Raw genomic sequence first — 19,013 nt, 5'->3', positions numbered from 1 at the left:
GGAACCATAGGCGCCACGTATCTCCGTAATAACGACCTATGGAACATATTATGGATGGCAAAAGAAGCTGGAAGGGCCAAACGAAATGACACAGGATTGAGAACTTCAGAAATCTTATACGGACCAATGAAACGAGGCTTAAACTTAGGAGAGGAAACCTTCATAGGAACATAACGAGACGACAACCAAACCCAATCCCCAACACGAAGCCGGGGACCAACACAGCGCCGGCGGTTAGCGAAACGTTGAGCCTTCTCCTGGGACAATGTCAAATTGTCCACCACCTGAGTCCAAATCTGCTGCAACCTGTCCACCACAGTATCCACACCAGGACAGTCCGAAGGCTCCACCTGCCCTGAAGAGAAACGAGGATGGAAACCAGAATTACAGAAAAAAGGCGAAACCAAAGTAGCCGAGCTGGCCCGATTATTAAGGGCGAACTCAGCCAAAGGCAAAAAGGACACCCAATCATCCAGATCAGCAGAAACAAAGCATCTCAGATATGTTTCCAAAGTCTGATTAGTTCGTTCGGATTCGCCATTAGTCTGAGGATGGAAAGCCGAAGAAAAAGACAAATCAATGCCCATCCTAGCGCAAAAGGACTGCCAAAACCTCGAAACAAACTGGGAACCTCTGTCCGAGACGATGTTCTCCGGAATGCCATGCAAACGAACCACATGCTGGAAAAACAATGGCACCAAATCAGAGGAGGAAGGCAATTTAGACAAGGGTACCAAATGGACCATCTTAGAAAAGCGATCACAAACCACCCAAATGACCGACATCCTTTGAGAAACAGGGAGATCTGAAATAAAATCCATAGAAATATGCGTCCAGGGCCTCTTCGGGACCGGCAAGGGCAAAAGCAACCCACTGGCACGAGAACAGCAGGGCTTAGCCCGAGCACAAGTCCCACAGGACTGCACAAAAGAGCGCACATCCCGTGACAAAGAAGGCCACCAAAAGGATCTAGCCACCAAATCTCTGGTACCAAAGATTCCAGGATGACCAGCCAACACCGAACAATGAACCTCAGAGATAACTCTACTAGTCCATCTATCAGGGACAAACAGTTTCTCCGCTGGACAACGGTCAGGTCTATCAGCCTGAAACTTCTGCAGCACCCGCCACAAATCAGGGGAGATGGCAGACAAAATTACCCCCTCTTTGAGAATACCCGCCGACTCAGGGAACCCCGGAGAGTCAGGCACAAAACTCCCTGACAGGGCATCAGCTGTCACATTCTTAGAGCCCGGAAGGTACGAAACCACAAAATCAAAACGGGAGAAAAACAGCGACCATCGAGCCTGTCTAGGATTCAACCGTTTGGCAGACTCGAGATAAGTCAAATTCTTGTGATCCGTCAAGACCACCACGCGATGCTTGGCTCCTTCCAGCCAATGTTGCCACTCCTCGAATGCCCACTTCATGGCCAACAACTCTCGATTGCCAACATCATAATTGCGCTCAGCAGGCGAGAACTTTCTAGAAAAGAAGGCACATGGTTTCATCACCGAGCCATCAGAACTTCTTTGCGACAAAACAGCCCCTGCTCCAATTTCAGAAGCATCAACCTCGACCTGAAACGGAAGCGAAACATCTGGCTGGCACAACACAGGGGCAGAAGAAAAACGACGCTTCAACTCCTGAAAAGCCTCCACAGCCGCAGAAGACCAATTGACCACATCAGCACCTTTCTTGGTCAAATCAGTCAACGGTTTAGCAACACTAGAAAAATTAGCGATGAAGCGACGATAAAAATTAGCAAAGCCCAGGAACTTCTGCAGGCTCTTCACAGATGTCGGCTGAGTCCAATCATAAATGGCCTGAACTTTAACAGGGTCCATCTCGATAGTAGAAGGTGAACAAATGAAACCCAAAAATGAAACCCTCTGAACTCCAAAGAGACACTTTGACTCCTTCACAAACAAGGAATTCGCACGAAGGACCTGGAACACCATTCTGACCTGCTTTACATGAGACTCCCAATCATCCGAAAAGACCAAAATATCATCCAAATATACAATCAGGAATCTATCCAGGTACTCTCGGAAGATGTCATGCATAAAAGACTGAAATACTGATGGAGCATTAGAAAGCCCGAATGGCATAACCAGGTACTCAAAATGGCCCTCGGGCGTATTAAATGCTGTTTTCCATTCATCGCCCTGTTTAATACACACAAGATTATACGCCCCTTGAAGATCTATCTTGGTGAACCAACTAGCCCCCTTAATTCGAGCAAACAAATCAGACAGCAGCGGCAAAGGGTACTGAAATTTGACTGTGATCTTATTAAGAAGGCGGTAATCAATACAAGGTCTCAAAGAACCATCCTTCTTAGCCACAAATAAGAACCCTGCTCCCAACGGTGATGACGACGGGCGAATATGACCTTTCTCCAAGGATTCCATTATATAACTCCGCATAGCGGCGTGCTCTGGCACAGATAAATTGAACAGTCGGCCCTTAGGAAACTTACTACCAGGAATCAAATTAATTGCACAATCGCAATCGCTATGAGGAGGTAGGGCACTGGATTTGGGCTCATCAAATACATCCCGGTAATCCGACAAAAACTCAGGGACTTCAGAAGGATTGGAAGACAAAATTGACAGCAATGGAACATCACCATGTACCCCCTGACAACCCCAGCTGGACACAGACATAGATTTCCAATCCAATACTGGATTATGGACCTGTAGCCATGGCAACCCCAAAACGACCACATCATGCAGATTATGCAACACCAAAAAGCGAATCTCCTCCTGATGTGCAGGAGCCATGCACATGGTCAATTGGGTCCAATACTGAGGCTTATTCTTGGCCAAAGGCGTAGCATCAATTCCTCTCAATGGAATAGGATACTGTTGTGAATTCTGTGGCAGGGCTCCCTCCTGTGGTCACAAGTGGTACTTCGGCTGGTTCTCTCTGTGAGCTTCTGTTGGTGGAGGAAAGTGGTACTGTGGCTTCTGAGTTTCCTTCCTCAGGTGATGTGTTGAAGTCGTTAGGTGTTTCTCTATTTAACTCCACCTAGTGCTTTGATCCTGGCCTCCAGTCAATGTTCTAGTATTGGACCTGTCTCCTCCTGGATCGTTCCTGTGGCCTGCTGCTCTGCATAGCTAAGTTATTCTTTGCTATTTGTTGCTGTTTGTTGGAGGGTGTACCTCCGTGCCGTTAGTTCGGTACGGAGGGTCTTTTTGCCCCCTTTGCGTGGTTATTTGTAGGGTTTTGTGTTGACCGCAAAGTTACCTTTCCTATCCTTGCTCTGTTCAGAAAGTCGGGCCTCACTTTGCTAAATCTATTTCATCACTACGTTTGTCTTTTCATCTTAACTCACAGTCATTACATGTGGGGGGCTGCCTTTTCCTTTGGGGTATTTCTCTGAGGCAAGGTAGGCTTATTTTCTATCTTCAGGCTAGCTAGTTTCTCAGGCCGTGCCGAGTTGCATAGGCAGCGTTAGGCGCAATCCACGGCTGCCTCTAGTGTGGTTGGAGAGGATCAGGGATTGCGGTCAACAGAGTTCCCACGTCTCAGAGCTCGTTCTTGTTTTTGGGGTATTTGCCAGGTCACTGTGTGTGCGCTGACCTCTAGGTCCATTGTGGTACTGAATTACCTTTCATGACAGTACTGGAGGCCAAAAGTACTAATGATTCTCAATAGAGGGAAAAAAGAAGTTCTGAGACCATTTTTTTTTCTTTGCACTGTGTTTTGCCTTTTTTTTCCCCTAGACATTTGGGTGGTTCAGGACACAGGTGTAGCAATGGACATTAAAGGTCTGTCTGCATGTGTGGATCAGCTCACGACAAGAGTACAAAATATTCAAGACTTTGTGGTTCAGAATTCTATGTTAGAACCGAGAATCCCTATTCCTGATTTGTTTTTTGGAGATAGAACTAAATTTCTGAGTTTCAAAAATAATTGTAAACTATTTCTGGCTTTGAAACCTCGTTCCTCTGGTGACCCAGTTCAACAAGTTAGGATCGTTATTTCTTTTTTGCGTGGCGATCCTCAGGACTGGGCATTTTCCCTTGCGCCAGTAAGTAATTAAGTAATATCGATGCATTTTTCCTGGCGCTCGGATTGCTGTACGATGAGCCTAATTCTGTGGATCAGGCAGAGAAGAATTTGCTGGCTCTGTGTCAGGGTCAGGATGAAATAGAAGTATATTGTCAGAAATTTAGAAAGTGGTCCGTACTCACTCAATGGAATGAAGGTGCGCTCGCAGCGATTTTCAGAAAAGGTCTCTCTGAAGCCCTTAAAGATGTCATGGTGGGATTTCCCATGCCTGCTGGTCTGAATGAGTCTATGTCTTTGGCCATTCAGATTGGTCGACGCTTGCGCGAGCGTAAATCTGTGCACCATTTGGCGGTATTACCTGAGCTTAACTTAATAAAAAGAGAAAAAAAAAAAGAGAAAAAAAGCGCAGACGCACTCACCAAATGCAGTCACAAGTGTCCTTTATTTCAGTGCCAACCGGCACATTCTTCACGGCACGGGGGAGAGGGTAACATACAGGGAGAGTGCAACAGGTCAGACGACGGCCGTTTCGCGCTACGGACCCGTAGAAGCGCTCTTGCCGTAGCGCGAAACGGCCGTCGTCTGACCTGTTGCACTCTCCCTGTATGTTACCCTCTCCCCCGTGCCGTGAAGAATGTGCCGGTTGGCACTGAAATAAAGGACACTTGTGACTGCATTTGGTGAGTGCGTCTGCGCTTTTTTTCTCTTTTTATTAAGATTTGTTGGACTGTTTTCCTGCGGACAGCACCACCATCTCCATGCTAGAGACTGCGATACACAATATTTGTGTGCCACCATTGTTCTTGGATTATAAGAGCTGTGCCACTCTCTTTTCCCTTTTCTTGCTGTTTGTGATTACCTGAGCTTAAACCTGAGCCTATGCAGTGCAATAGGACTTTGACCAGAGTTGAACGGCAAGAACACAGACGTCTGAATGGGCTGTGTTTCTACTGTGGTGATTCCACTCATGCTATCTCTGATTGTCCTAAGCGCACTAAGCGGTTCGCTAGGTCTGCCACTATTGGTATGGTACAGTCAAAATTTCTTCTGTCTGTTACCTTGATCTGCTCTTTGTCATCGTATTCTGTCATGGCATTTGTGGACTCAGGCGCTGCTCTGAATTTGATGGACTTGGAGTATGCTAGGCATTGTGGATTTTTCTTGGAGCCCTTGCAGTGTCCTATTCCATTGAGAGGAATTGATGCTACGCCTTTGGCCAAGAATAAGCCTCAGTACTGGACCCAGCTGACCATGTGCATGGCTCCTGCACATCAGGAGGTTATTCGCTTTCTGGTGTTGCATAATTTGCATGATGTGGTCGTGTTGGGGTTGCCATGGCTACAAGTCCATAATCCAGTTTTAGATTGGAAATCCATGTCTGTGTCCAGCTGGGGTTGTCAGGGGGTACATGGTGATGTCCCATTCCTGACTATTTCATCATCCACCCCTTCTGAGGTTCCTGAGTTCTTGTCTGATTACCGGGATGTATTTGATGAGCCCAAGTCCGATGCCCTACCTCCGCATAGGGATTGTGATTGTGCTATCGATTTGATTCCTGGTAGTAAATTCCCAAAAGGTCGACTGTTAAATTTATCTGTGCCTGAGCACGCCGCTATGCGGAGTTATGTGAAGGAGTCTTTGGAGAAGGGGCATATTCGCCCGTCGTCGTCGCCATTGGGAGCAGGGTTCTTTTTTGTAGCCAAGAAGGATGGTTCACTGAGACCTTGTATAGATTACCACCTTCTAAATAAGATCACGGTTAAATTTCAGTACCCCTTGCCTTTGTTATCTGATTTGTTTGCTCGGATTAAGGGGGCGAGTTGGTTCACCAAGATAGATCTTCGTGGTGCGTATAATCTTGTGCGTATTAAGCGAGGCGATGAGTGGAAAACTGCATTTAATACGCCCGAGGGCCATTTTGAATATCCAGTAATGCCATTCGGACTTGCCAATGCTCCATCAGTGTTTCAGTCCTTTATGCACGATATCTTCCGAGAGTACCTGGATAAATTCCTGATTGTGTACTTAGATGACATTTTGATCTTCTCGGATGATTGGGAGTCTCATGTAAAGCAGGTCAGAACGGTGTTTCAGGTCCTGCGTGCTAATTCTTTGTTTGTGAAGGGATCTAAGTGTCTCTTTGGTGTTCAGAAGGTTTCATTTTTGGGGTTCATCTTTTCCCCTTCTACTATCGAGATGGACCCTGTTAAGGTCCAAGCCATCCATAATTAGACTCAGCCAACATCTCTGAAAAGTCTGCAAAAGTTCCTGGGCTTTGCTAATTTTTATCGTCGCTTCATCTGCAATTTTTCTAGTATTGCTAAACCACTGACCGATTTGACCAAGAAAGGTGCTGATTTGGTCAATTGGTCTTCTGCTGCTGTGGAAGCTTTTCAGGAGTTGAAGCGTCATTTTTCTTCTGCCCCTGTGTTGTGTCAACCAGATGTTTCGCTTCCGTTCCAGGTCGAGGTTGATGCTTCTGAGATTGGAGCAGGTGCTGTTTTGTCGCAGAGAAGTTCTGATTGCTCGGTGATGAAGCCATGCGCCTTCTTTTCCAGGAAGTTTTCGCCTGCTGAGCGTAATTATGATGTGGGCAATCGAGAGTTGCTGGCCATGAAGTGGGCATTCGAGGAGTGGCGTCATTGGCTTGAAGGAGCTAAGCATCGCGTGCTGGTCTTGACTGATCACAAGAACTTGACTTATCTCGAGTCCGCCAAACGGTTGAATCCTAGACAAGCTCGTTGGTTGTTGTTTTTTGCCCGTTTTGACTTTGTGGTTTCGTACCTTCCGGGCTCTAAAAATGTGAAGGCGGATGCTCTGTCTAGAAGTTTTGTGCCCGACTCTCCGGGTGTATCTGAGCCGGCGGGTATCCTCAAAGAGGGAGTAATTGTGTCTGCCATCTCCCCTGATTTGCGGCGGGTGCTGCAAAAATTTCAGGCTAATAAACCTGATCGTTGCCCAGCGGAGAAACTGTTTGTCCCTGATAGGTGGACGAATAAAGTTATCTCTGAGGTTCATTGTTCGGTGTTGGCTGGTCATCCTGGAATCTTTGGTACCAGAGACTTAGTGGCTAGATTCTTTTGGTGGCCATCTCTGTTGCGGGATGTGCGTACTTTTGTGCAGTCCTGTGGGATTTGTGCTCGGGCTAAGCCCTGCTGTTCTCGTGCCAGTGGGTTGCTTTTGCCCTTGCCGATCCCGAAGAGGCCTTGGACACATATCTCTATGGATTTTATTTCAGATCTTCCCGTCTCTCAAAAGATGTCAGTCATTTGGGTGGTCTGTGATCGCTTCTCTAAGATGGTCCATTTGGTACCCTTGTCTAAATTGCCTTCCTCCTCTGATTTGGTGCCATTGTTTTTCCAGCATGTGGTTCGTTTACATGGCATTCCAGAGAATATAGTTTCTGACAGAGGTTCCCAGTTTGTTTCGAGATTTTGGCGAGCCTTTTGTGGTAGGATGGGCATTGACTTGTCTTTTTCCTTGGCTTTCCATCCTCAGACTAATGGCCAGACCGAACGAACCAATCAGACCTTGGAAACATATCTGAGATGCTTTGTTTCTGCTGATCAGGATGACTGGGTGTCCTTTTTGCCTTTGGCTGAGTTCGCCCTTAATAATCGGGCTAGCTCGGCTACCTTGGTTTCACCGTTTTTCTGCAACTCTGGGTTCCATCCTCGTTTCTCTTTGGGACAGGTTGAGTCTTCGGACTGTCCTGGTGTGGATACTGTGGTGGACAGGTTGCAGCAGATTTGGACTCATGTAGTGGACAATTTGACTTCGTCCCAGGAGAAGGCTCAACGTTTTGCTAATCGCAGACGCTGTGTGGGTCCCCGACTTCGGGTTGGGGACTTGGTTTGGTTGTCTTCTCGTCATATTCCTATGAAGGTTTCCTCTCCTAAGTTTAAACCTCGCTTTATTGGTCCGTATAGGATTTCTGAGGTTCTTAATCTGATCCTTCCAGATTCATTTTCCATACATAACGTATTCCATAGGTCATTGTTGCGGAGATACGTGGCACCTATGGTTCCATCTGTTGATCCTCCTGCCCCGGTTTTGGTGGAGGGGGAGTTGGAGTATATTGTGGAGAAGATTTTGGATTCTCGTGTTTCAAGGCGGAAACTCCAGCATCTGGTTAAGTGGAAGGGTTATGCTCAGGAAGATAATTCCTGGGTCTTTGCCTCTGATGTCCATGCTCCCGATCTGGTTCGTGCCTTTCATATGGCTCATCCTGGTCGTCCTGGGAGCTCTGGTGAGGGTTCGGTGACCCCTCCTCAAGGGGGGGGGTAGTGTTGTGAATTCTGTGGTAGGGCTCCCTCCTGTGGTCACAAGTGGTACTTCGGCTGGTTCTCTCTGTGAGCTTCTGTTGGTGGAGGAAAGTGGTACTGCGGCTTCTGAGTTTCCTTCCTCAGGTGATGTGTTGAAGTCGTTAGGTGTTTCTCTATTTAACTCCACCTAGTGCTTTGATCCTGGCCTCCAGTCAATGTTCTAGTATTGGACCTGTCTCCTCCTGGATCGTTCCTGTGGCCTGCTGCTCTGCATAGCTAAGTTATTCTTTGCTATTTGTTGCTGTTTTTTCTGTCCAGCTTGTCAATTTGTTTTTTCTGCTTGCTGGAAGCTCTGGGACGCAGAGGGTGTACCTCCGTGCCGTTAGTTCGGTACGGAGGGTCTTTTTGCCCCCTTTGCGTGGTTATTTGTAGGGTTTTGTGTTGACAGCAAAGTTACCTTTCCTATCCTCGCTCTGTTCAGAAAGTCGGGCCTCACTTTGCTAAATCTATTTCATCACTACGTTTGTCTTTTCATCTTAACTCACAGTCATTACATGTGGGGGGCTGCCTTTTCCTTTGGGGTATTTCTCTGAGGCAAGGTAGGCTTATTTTCTATCTTCAGGCTAGCTAGTTTCTCAGGCCGTGCCGAGTTGCATAGGCAGCGTTAGGCCCAATCCACGGCTGCCTCTAGTGTGGTTGGAGAGGATCAGGGATTGCGGTCAACAGAGTTCCCACGTCTCAGAGCTCGTTCTTGTTTTTGGGGTATTTGCCAGGTCACTGTGTGTGCGCTGACCTCTAGGTCCATTGTGGTACTGAATTACCTTTCATGACAGGATACTGCAAGGGCTCCAAGAAAAAAACACAGCGCCTAGCAAACTCCAAGTCCATCAAATTCAGGGCAGCGCCTGAATCCACAAATTCCATAACAGAATAAGATGACAAAGAGCAAATCAGTGTAACGGACAAAAGAAATTTAGACTGTACCGTACCAATGGTGGCAGACCTAGCGAACCGCTTTGTGCGCTTAGGACAATCGGAGATAGCATGAGTGGAATCACCACAGTAAAAACACAGCCCATTCCGACGTCTGTGTTCTTGACGTTCAGCTCTGGTCAAAGTCCTATCACATTGCATAGGCTCAGGCCTATGCTCAGAGAATACCGCCAAATGGTGCACAGTTTTGCGCTCACGCAAGCGCCGATCGATCTTAATGGCCAAGGACATAGACTCATTCAGACCAGCAGGCATGGGAAATCCCACCATGACATCCTTAAGGGCTTCAGAAAGACCCTTTCTGAAAATTGCCGCCAGGGCACACTCATTCCACTGAGTAAGCACAGACCACTTTCTAAACTTCTGACAATATACTTCAGCTTCATCCTGACCCTGACACAAAGCCAGCAAGACTTTCTCTGCCTGATCCACTGAATTTGGTTCATCATAAAGCAATCCAAGCGCCAGAAAAAACGCATCTACATCACGCAATGCAGGATCTCCTGGCGCAAGGGAAAATGCCCAGTCTTGAGGGTCGCCACGTAACAAAGAAATAATGATTTTTACTTGTTGACCAGGGTCACCTGAGGAGCGAGATTTCAAAGCAAGAAACAGTTTACAATTATTTTTGAAATTCAGGAACTTAGATCTATCCCCAGAAAACAAATCAGGAATTGGAATCCTAGGCTCTGACATTGGATTCTGAACCACAAAATCTTGAATGTTTTGTACCCTAGTAGTGAGATGATCCATCCAAGAGGACAGACCTTTAATGTCCATATCTACACCTGTGTTCTGAGCCACCCAGGGGTTAAGGGGAAAAGAGAGACAAAACACACTGCAGAGGAAAAAAAATGGTCTCAGAACTTCTCTTATCCCTCTATTGAGATGCATTAACACTTTTGGCCAGCTGTACTGTTATGGACCTGGTGGTTAGGACTGTTATGGACCTAGTGGTTAGGAGCACCAGGAACGACCTGATAGTTAAAACAATACCGGACAAGCTCTGGGAAGTGGGAACTCTTCTGACCGCAACCCCTAAACCTATCACACACACTAGAAATAGCCGTGGATTGCTCCTAACGCTCCCTATGCAACTCGTCACAGCCTCAGAGCTACCTAGCCCTTAAGGTAGAAAATAAAGCCTACCTTGCCTCAGAGAAATTCCCCAAAGGAAAAGGCAGCCCCCCACATATATTGACTGTGAGTTAAGATGAAAGTCACAAACACAGAGATGAAATAGATTTCAGCAAAGAGAGGCCCGACTTACTAAACAGACAGAGGATAGGAAAGGTATCTTTGCGGCCAGCACAAAAAACTACGAAAAACCACGCAGAGTGTGCAAAAAGACCTCCGCACCGACTCACAGTGCGGAGGTGCCACTCTGCATCCCAGAGCTTCCAGCTAGCAAGACAAAATCACAATAGCAAGCTGGACAAGAAAAATAGTAAACAAATAAATAACTAGCAGGAACTTAGCTTCTGCTGGAGTAGACAGGTCACCAGAAAGATCCAGAAGCGAACAAACCAGTACTAGAACATTGACAGCTGGCATGGAGTAACGATCAAAGTGGAGTTAAATAGAGCAGCAGCTAAAGAACAACTTAAGTCACCTGTGGAAGGAACCTCAGAAGCAGCAGCTCCACTCACAGCCACCAGAGGAAGTCCATGAACAGAACTCGCCGAAGTACCATTCATGACCACAGGAGGGAGCTCGACAACAGAATTCACAACAGTAGACACCAGACTGACAATGACTCTGACACACCCAAACCATTTACTGTAGGGCTTTTAGCCAAAGAGCCTTTAGCCTTTGGATACATAGAAAACCAGGCCAGGAAGGAAATAGACTGCCAAACTACCATCCTTTAGTTAGTTTCAAAACAAAAGCCCAGCAGGTTTTCTTAAATCTGCCCTGGACAAATAGCTTGTCCAAGACTAACACTCACTTTATTTTTCATTGCAATCACAGCTACGTCTGTGACTGCAATGAACTTCCATGACCTCAATATGCTTCCATGCGCATCCTGGGGGGAACATACAGTGACCCTCACAGGTCACTGCCTTACATATTATTGGTATCTTCCTCAACAAATCGTGTATGTGCTGTGGATCCCCTTTCATTGTATTTTTTCCCTCAATCACAATATTCTCAGTACTAATACTTTTGACAAGAAAAACTGAAGAGGTTAGGAGTTTTTCAAAATTTCACTGACATCCATGCCTAGGTGAAGTGCTCAAAATTACCATTCTAATGTGGTTTCAGACTGAAAAATGATCACTTTAATTTATATTACACTAGTCATTAGTATTCTCTATACAGGAAAGTTTTGATAAAGAAAGTGTCGGTGTTTCTAATAAATTGGCAGTTCAGTGTACAATGCTGGAGGATAAAACAAGACCAAGGAGAGTCATTGGACGTGGTATATCTTGATTTTTCCAAAGCGTTTGATTCCGTGCCACACAAGAGGTTGGTTGACAAAATGAGAATGCTGGGTCTGGGGGAAAATGTGTGTAAATGGGTAAGTAAGTGGCTTAGTGATAGAAAGCAGAAGGTGGTTATACTGTAAATGGTATAGTCCCTAACTGGGTCACTGTGACCAGTGGGGTACTGCAGGAGACCTATTCTATTCAACATATTTATTAACAATCTGGTAGAAGGTTTACACAGTAAAATATCGATATTTGCAGATGATACAAAACTATGTAACATAGTAACATAGTTAGTAAGGCCGAAAAAAAGACATTTGTCCATCCAGTTCAGCCTAAAGCAGTCAATACAATAGAAGATAGTATTCTGCTACAGACAGATCTGGATAAGTTGGAAACTTGGGCCGAGAGGTGGCAGATGCGGTTTAACAATGATAAATGTAAGGTTATACACATGGAAAGAAGGAATCAATATCACCATTACACACTGAACTGGAAACCCCTGGGTAAATCTGACATCCAGAACGACTTAGGGATCCTAGTTAATGATAAACTTACCTGGAGCAGCCAGTGCCAGGCAGCGGCTAACAAGGCAAACAGGATCATGGGGTGCATTAAAAGAGGTCTGGATACACATGATGAGAGCATTATACTGCCTCTGTACAAATCTATGGGCAGACTGCACATGGAGTACTGTGTACAGTTTTGGGCACCGGTGCTCAGGAAGGATATAATGGAACTAGTGCGAGTAGAAAGGAGGGCAACAAAATTAACCCCTTTACCCCCAAGGGTGGTTTGCACGTTAATGACTGGGCCAATTTTTACAATTCTGAGATTCTGATACATGGACACCTCATATAACTCTGGAATGCTTCAACGGATCCCAGTGATTCTGACATTGTTTTCTCATGACATATTGTACTTCATGATAGTGGTAAAAATTCTTTGATAGTACCTGCGTTTATTTGTGAAAAAAACGGAAATTTGACGAAAATTATGAAAATGTCTCAATTTTCCAACTTTGAATTTTTATGCAATTAAATCACAGAGATATGTCACACAAAATACTTAATAAGTAACATTTCTCACATGTCTACTCTACATCAGCACAATTTTGGAACCAAAATTTTTTTTCGTTAGGGAGTTCTAAGGGTTAAAAGTTGACCAGCAATTTCTCATTTTTACAACACCATTTTTTTTTTAGGGACCACATCTCATTTGAAGTCATTTTGAGGGGTCTATATGAAAGAAAATACCCAAGTGTGACACCATTCTAAAAACTCATGGTGCTCAAAACCATATTCAAGAAGTCTATTAACCCTTTTGGTGCTTCACAGGAATTTTTCAAATGTTTAAATAAAAATGAACATTTAACTTTTTTTCACAAAACATTTACTTCAGCTCCAATTTGTTTTATTTTACCAAGGGTAACAGGAGAAAATGGACCCCAAAAGTTGTTGTACAATTTGTCTTAAGTACACCGATACCCCATATGTGGGGGTAAACCACTGTTTGGGCGCATGGGAGAGCTCGGAAGGGAAGGAGCGCCGTTTGACTTTTCAATGCAAAATTGACAGGAATTGAGATGGGACGCCATGTTGCGTTTGGAGAGCCACTGATGTGCCTAAACATTGAAACCCCCCACAAGTGACACCATTTGGAAAGTAGACCCCCTAAGGAACTTATCTAGAGGTGTGGTGAGCACTTTGACCCACCAAGTGCTTCACAGAAGTTTATAATGCAGAACCGTAAAAATAAAAATCATATTTTTTTACAAAAATTATCTTTTCGCCCCCAATGTTTTATTTTCCCAAGGGTAAGAGAAGAAATTGGACCCCAAAAGTTGTTGTACAATTTGTCCTGAGTACGCTGATACCCCATATGTGCGGGTAAACCACTGTTTGGGCGCATGGGAGAGCTCGGAAGGGAAGGAGCGCCGTTTGACTTTTCAATGCAAAATTGACAGGAATTGAGATGGGACGCCATCTTGCGTTTAGAGAGCCACTGATGTGCCTAAATATTGAAACCCCCCACAAGTGACACCATTTTGGAAAATAGACCCCCTAAGGAACTTATCTAGATGTGTTTTGAGCGCTTTGACCCACCAAGGGCTTCACAGAAGTTTATAATGCAGAGCCGTAAAAATAAAACAAGAATTTTTTTCCCACAAAAAATATTTTTTTAGCCCCCAGTTTTGTATTTTCCCGAGGGTAACAGGAGAAATTGGACCCCAAAATTTGTTGCCCAATTTGTCCTGAGTGCGATTATACACAATATGTGGGGGGAAACACTGTTTGGGCGCATGGGAGGGCTCAGAAGGGAAGGAGTGCCATTTGGAATGCAGACTTAGATGGAATGGTCTGCAGGTGTCACATTGCGTTTGCAGAGCCCCTAATATACCTAAATAGTAGAAACCCCCCACAAGTGACACTATTTTGGAAAGTAGACCCCCTAAGGAACTTATCTAGATGTGTGGTGAGCGCTTTGACCCACCAAGGGCTTCACAGAAGTTTATAATGCAGAGCCGTAAAAATAAAACAATAATTTTTTCCCACAAAAATTATATTTTAGCCCCCAGTTTTGTATTTTCCCGAGGGTAACAGGAGAAATTGGACCCCAAAATTTGTTGTCCAATTTGTCCTGAGTGTGCTGATATCCCATAAGTGGGGGGGAACCACTGTTAGGGTGCATGGGAGGGCTCGGAAGGGAAGGAGCTCCATTTGGAATGCAGACTTAGATGGAATGGTCTGCAGGTGTCACATTGCGTTTGATGAGCCCCTAATGTACCTAAACAGTAGAAACTCCCCACAAGTGACACCATTTTGGAAACTAGACCCCCCAAGGTACTCATCTAGATGTGTTGTGAGAACTTTGAACCCCCAAGTGTTTCACTACAGTTTATAACGCAGAGCCGTGAAAATAAAAAATCTTTTTTTCCCACAAAAATTATTTTTTATCCCCCAGTTTTGTATTTTCCCAAAGGTAACAGGAGAAATTGGACCCCAAAAGTTGTTGTCCTATTTGTCCTGAGTACGCTGACACCCCATATGTTGGGGTAAACCCCTGTTTGGGCACACGGGAGAGCTCGGAAGGGAAGGAGCACTGTTTTACTTTTTCAACGCAGAATTGGCTGGAATTGTGATCGGACGCCATGTCGTGTTTGGAGAGCCCCTGATGTGCCTAAACAGTGGAAACCCCCCAATTATAACTGAAACCCTAATCCAAACACACCCCTAACCCTAATTCCAACGGTAACCCTAACCACACCTCTAACCCTGACACACCCCTAACCCTAATCCCAACCCTATTCCCAACTGTAAATGTAATCTAAACCCTAACCCTAACTTTAGCCCCAACCCTAACTGTAGCCCTAGCCCTAACCCTATCCCTAACCCTATCCCTAACCCTAGCCCTAACCCTAGCCCTAACTCTAGCCCTAACCCTAGCCCTAACCCTAACCCTAGCCCTAATGGGAAAATGGAAATAAATACATTTATTTAATTTTTCCCTAACTAAGGGGGTGATAAAGGGGGGTTTGATTTACTTTTATAGCGAGTTTTTTAGCGGATTTTTATGATTGGCAGCCGTCACACACTGAAAGAGGCTTTTTATTGCAAAAAATATTTTTTGCGTTACCACATTTTGAGAGCTATAATTTTTCCATATTTTGGTCCACAGAGTCATGTGAGGTCTTGTTTTTTGGGGGACGAGTTGACGTTTTTATTGGTAACATTTTCGGGCACGTGACATTTTTGATCGCTTTTTATTCCGATTTTTGTGAGGAAGAATGACCAAAAACCAGCTATTCATGAATTTCTTTTGGGGGAGTCGTTTATACCGTTCCGCGTTTGGTAAAATTGATAAAGCAGCTTTATTCTTCGGGTCAGTACGATTACAGCGACACCTCATTTATATCATTTTTTTATGTTTTGGCGCTTTTATACGATAAAAACTATTTTACAGAAAATATAATTATTTTTGCATCGTTTTATTCTCAGGACTATAACTTTTTTATTTTTTTGCTGATGATGCTGTTTGGTGGCTCGTTTTTTGCGGGACAAGATGACGTTTTCAGCGGTACCATGGTTATTTATATCTGACTTTTTGATCGCGTGTTATTGTTTTTTTTTAATTTAGATGAAGAAATGTATTTATGGGAATAATATTTTTTTTTTTCATTATTTAGGAATATTTTTTTTATTTTTTTTTACACATTTGGAAATTTTTTTTAAACTTTTTTATTTTGTCCCAGGGGGGGGACATCACAGATTGGTGATCTGACAGTTTGCACAGCACTCTGTCAGATCACCGATCTGACATGCAGCACTGCAGGCTTCACAGTGCCTGCTCTGAGCAGGCTCTGTGAAGCCACCTCCCTCCCTGCAGGACCCGGATCCGCGGCCATCTTGGATCCGGGGCTGGAGCAGGCAGGGAGGGAGGTAAGACCCTCACAGCAACGCGATCACATCGCGTTGCTGCGGGGGGCTCAGGGAAGCCCGCAGGGAGCCCCCTCCCTGCGCGATGCTTCCCTGTACCGCCGGCACATCACGATCATCTTTGATCGCGGTGTGCCGGGGGTTAATGTGCCGGGGGCGGTCCGTGACCGCTCCTGGCACATAGTGCCGGATGTCAGCTGTGATAGGCAGCTGACACCCGGCCGCGATCGGTGGCGCTCCCCCCGTGAGCGCTGTCGATCGCATATGACGTACTATCCCGTCGGTGGTCATAGGGGCCCACCCCACCTCGACGGGATAGTACGTCTAATGTCAGAAAGGGGTTAATAAAGGGCATGGGGGAACTACAATACCCAGAGAGATTAGCAAAATTAGGATTATTTAGTCTAGTCTAGTCTTTGTGGATTGGTGCCAGACTAACTGTCTAGAACTAAATGTGAAGAAAACCGAGGAGATGGTAGTGAGTTAAAGAAGGAAAAAGGAGGATTACTTACCGATCACAATTGCTGTCCAGGAGGTGGAGATGGTTGAGAGCTACAAATATTTGGGGGTTCACCATGACAGCAAACTCGATTGGAGGTATCATAGGGAGAAGGTTTACAAGAAGGGAATGGGCAGACTCTACTTTCTATGGAAGCTCAGGTCGTTCAATGTGTGCAGTAAAATGCTCAAAATGTTTTACCAGTCCGTTGTGGCAAGCGCAATCTTTTTTGCTATCATTTGCTGGGGCAGTAGTGCGCGAGTAGCTGATGATAACAAGCTCAACAAAATTATCAAGAAGGTAAGCATGGCTGTTGGCCTCCATCTTGATTCTTTTGAGGAGGTAGTGGAAGATAGGTTTCCGAAGAAGTATAGGGCTATAATGATCAATAATACACACCCACTATACGAGCTGTTCTTGAAGCAGAAGAGCACATTCAGCTGTCATCTAATCCTACTTAGGTGCAAGAAGGAGAAATTCAGGAAATCGTTTGTACCTACTGCTATGGGGATATATAACAATTTCCTAAGGGTGAAAGACGATAATGAACTATGGCTGGTGCACTAACGGTAATGATCAGAGATTTAAGTACCTACATTCCCCCAAATTTGTTTGTTACGTAATGCGGTTAGTCATGTGCAAGATATGTGTCTAGTAATTACTTTATGTAATGCTGTTTGTAATGTTATAATGTTTGAAATAATGATGTAATGTTTGAAATGCTGTTTGTAGAAGTAGTTAATCAGCCGCACTCAAGTGGTTGCAAAGTGGTCTTTGGATGATTCAGGTTCAGCCAGCACCTCCAATTTGTATGAGCAATGTGCATCTTCCTCCTTCGCCTGAAGTGCTGTTTGTAATGCTGCTGTAATGCCAAAATTTCCCTCGGGATCAATAAAGTGTGTCGTATCGTATCGTAGAAAAAAGATGACTGAGGGGCGATCTAATAACCATGTATAAGTATATAAGAGGACAATACAAATATCTCTCCCGGGATCTGTTTATACCAAAGAATGTGACAGTCACAAGGGGCATTCTCTGAGTTTGGAAGAGAGAAGGTTTTTCCACTAACATAGAAGAGGATTCTTTACTGTTAGGGCAGTGAGAATCTGGAATTTCTTGCCTGAGGAGGTGGTGTTGGCGAACTTCGTCAAGGGGCTCAAGAGAGGCCTGGATGTCTTTCTGGAGAGTAACAATATTGTATCTTACAGTTATTAGGTTCTTTAGAAGGACGTAGATCTGGGGATTTATTCTGACGGAATATAGGCTGAACTGGATGGACAAATGTCTTTTTTCAGCCTTGCTATCTATGTTACCCTCATAACCTTATACACATCATAGGGGAGATGTCATGACACCTTCTCTCCATCTACCTGATGATCCTGAGGAACATTGAGATCTTCTTGTTTACAGTCCTGTGGAAGAAGAGGACGGGGACATCTCTCTGGTGTTGTCCTCTTACTGGATAGATCTGGAGGAAACACATACAGGGACTGAATTAATTCTTTACATACAGATAATTATAGGCCATGTGTATTTAGTCCTGTCTATTACCTGGTGATGTGAGGGGCTGGGGAACCTCCATCATGATGTCCTTGTACAGATCTTTGTGTCCTTCTAAATACTCCCACTCCTCCATGGAGAAAAAGACGGTGACATCCTGACACCTTATAGGAACCTGACACATACAATGATACCGTCATCCCCCGATCCCTCCATAGCGTTACTGTATAATGTCCCAGCATTCTCAGCAGTGTCACCTCTCCAGTCAGCAGCTCAATCATCTTGTAGGCGAGTTCTAGGATCTTCTGGTCATTGATGTCCTCATGTATCAGGTGGTGAGGTGGAGGCCCCGTGATTGGGCTCAGGGGTCTTCCCCATCCCTCAGACACAGGGTCCTGACAGCGCTCACTAGAGGTCTTCTTCACTACTGTGTAATCCTGGTTATGGAGAGACACATTAATAAATCTCACTACAGACATTTCCAGAGTCCTCACCTCTCCAGTTCTGTCCATCTGTTATTCCCATAGATAAGAATGATGTAATGTGACGTCATCAGAATCTCTCACCTCTCCAGTAAGCCGGAAGAGTATCTCTAGGGTGAGGTGTAATATCCTCTCCGCCATCTTGTCCCTGTCCCTATCCATCCTTGTAGGGTCACTCAGGAGAATTCTCTTATATAGAAGATCTCCACTGAGAGGATCCGATATTGTAGGGACCTGAATGGGGAGAAGATGACGATGTAACATCATAAAGATCCCATGTAAGAAATCTCCAACTAGCCACACCCATATCCACACCCCAACCACACCCATTTAGCACTGCTGATCACACTGCTTCATAAACAATAATTATAAACAGAAGAAAATGAATG

At 44.9% G+C, this 19,013-nt stretch overlaps 1 protein-coding gene across 1 annotated transcript in view; it reads right to left on the bottom strand.

Annotated features, from left to right (window-relative positions):
• Window positions 1–18,313, bottom strand: part of LOC138664066 (oocyte zinc finger protein XlCOF7.1-like) — a 47,260-nt gene extending 28,947 nt beyond the window's left edge. Inside the window, exons 1-2 of the mRNA XM_069750487.1 lie at window positions 18,194–18,313; window positions 18,013–18,110 (exon numbers count right to left, since the gene is read on the bottom strand). Coding sequence (XP_069606588.1) covers window positions 18,013–18,110; window positions 18,194–18,278 — 183 coding nt within the window. The 5' untranslated portion in view covers window positions 18,279–18,313. The remainder of the gene's footprint in view (window positions 1–18,012; window positions 18,111–18,193) is intronic.
• Between the last annotated feature and the right edge of the window lie 700 nt (window positions 18,314–19,013).

The sequence above is a fragment of the Ranitomeya imitator genome, chromosome 2 (genome assembly GCF_032444005.1).
Source record: "Ranitomeya imitator isolate aRanImi1 chromosome 2, aRanImi1.pri, whole genome shotgun sequence".
Classification (NCBI taxonomy): Eukaryota; Metazoa; Chordata; class Amphibia; order Anura; family Dendrobatidae; genus Ranitomeya; species Ranitomeya imitator.
The sequence above is the reverse complement of the archived record's forward strand: the minus strand, read 5'-3'. Positions and strand labels throughout refer to the sequence as shown.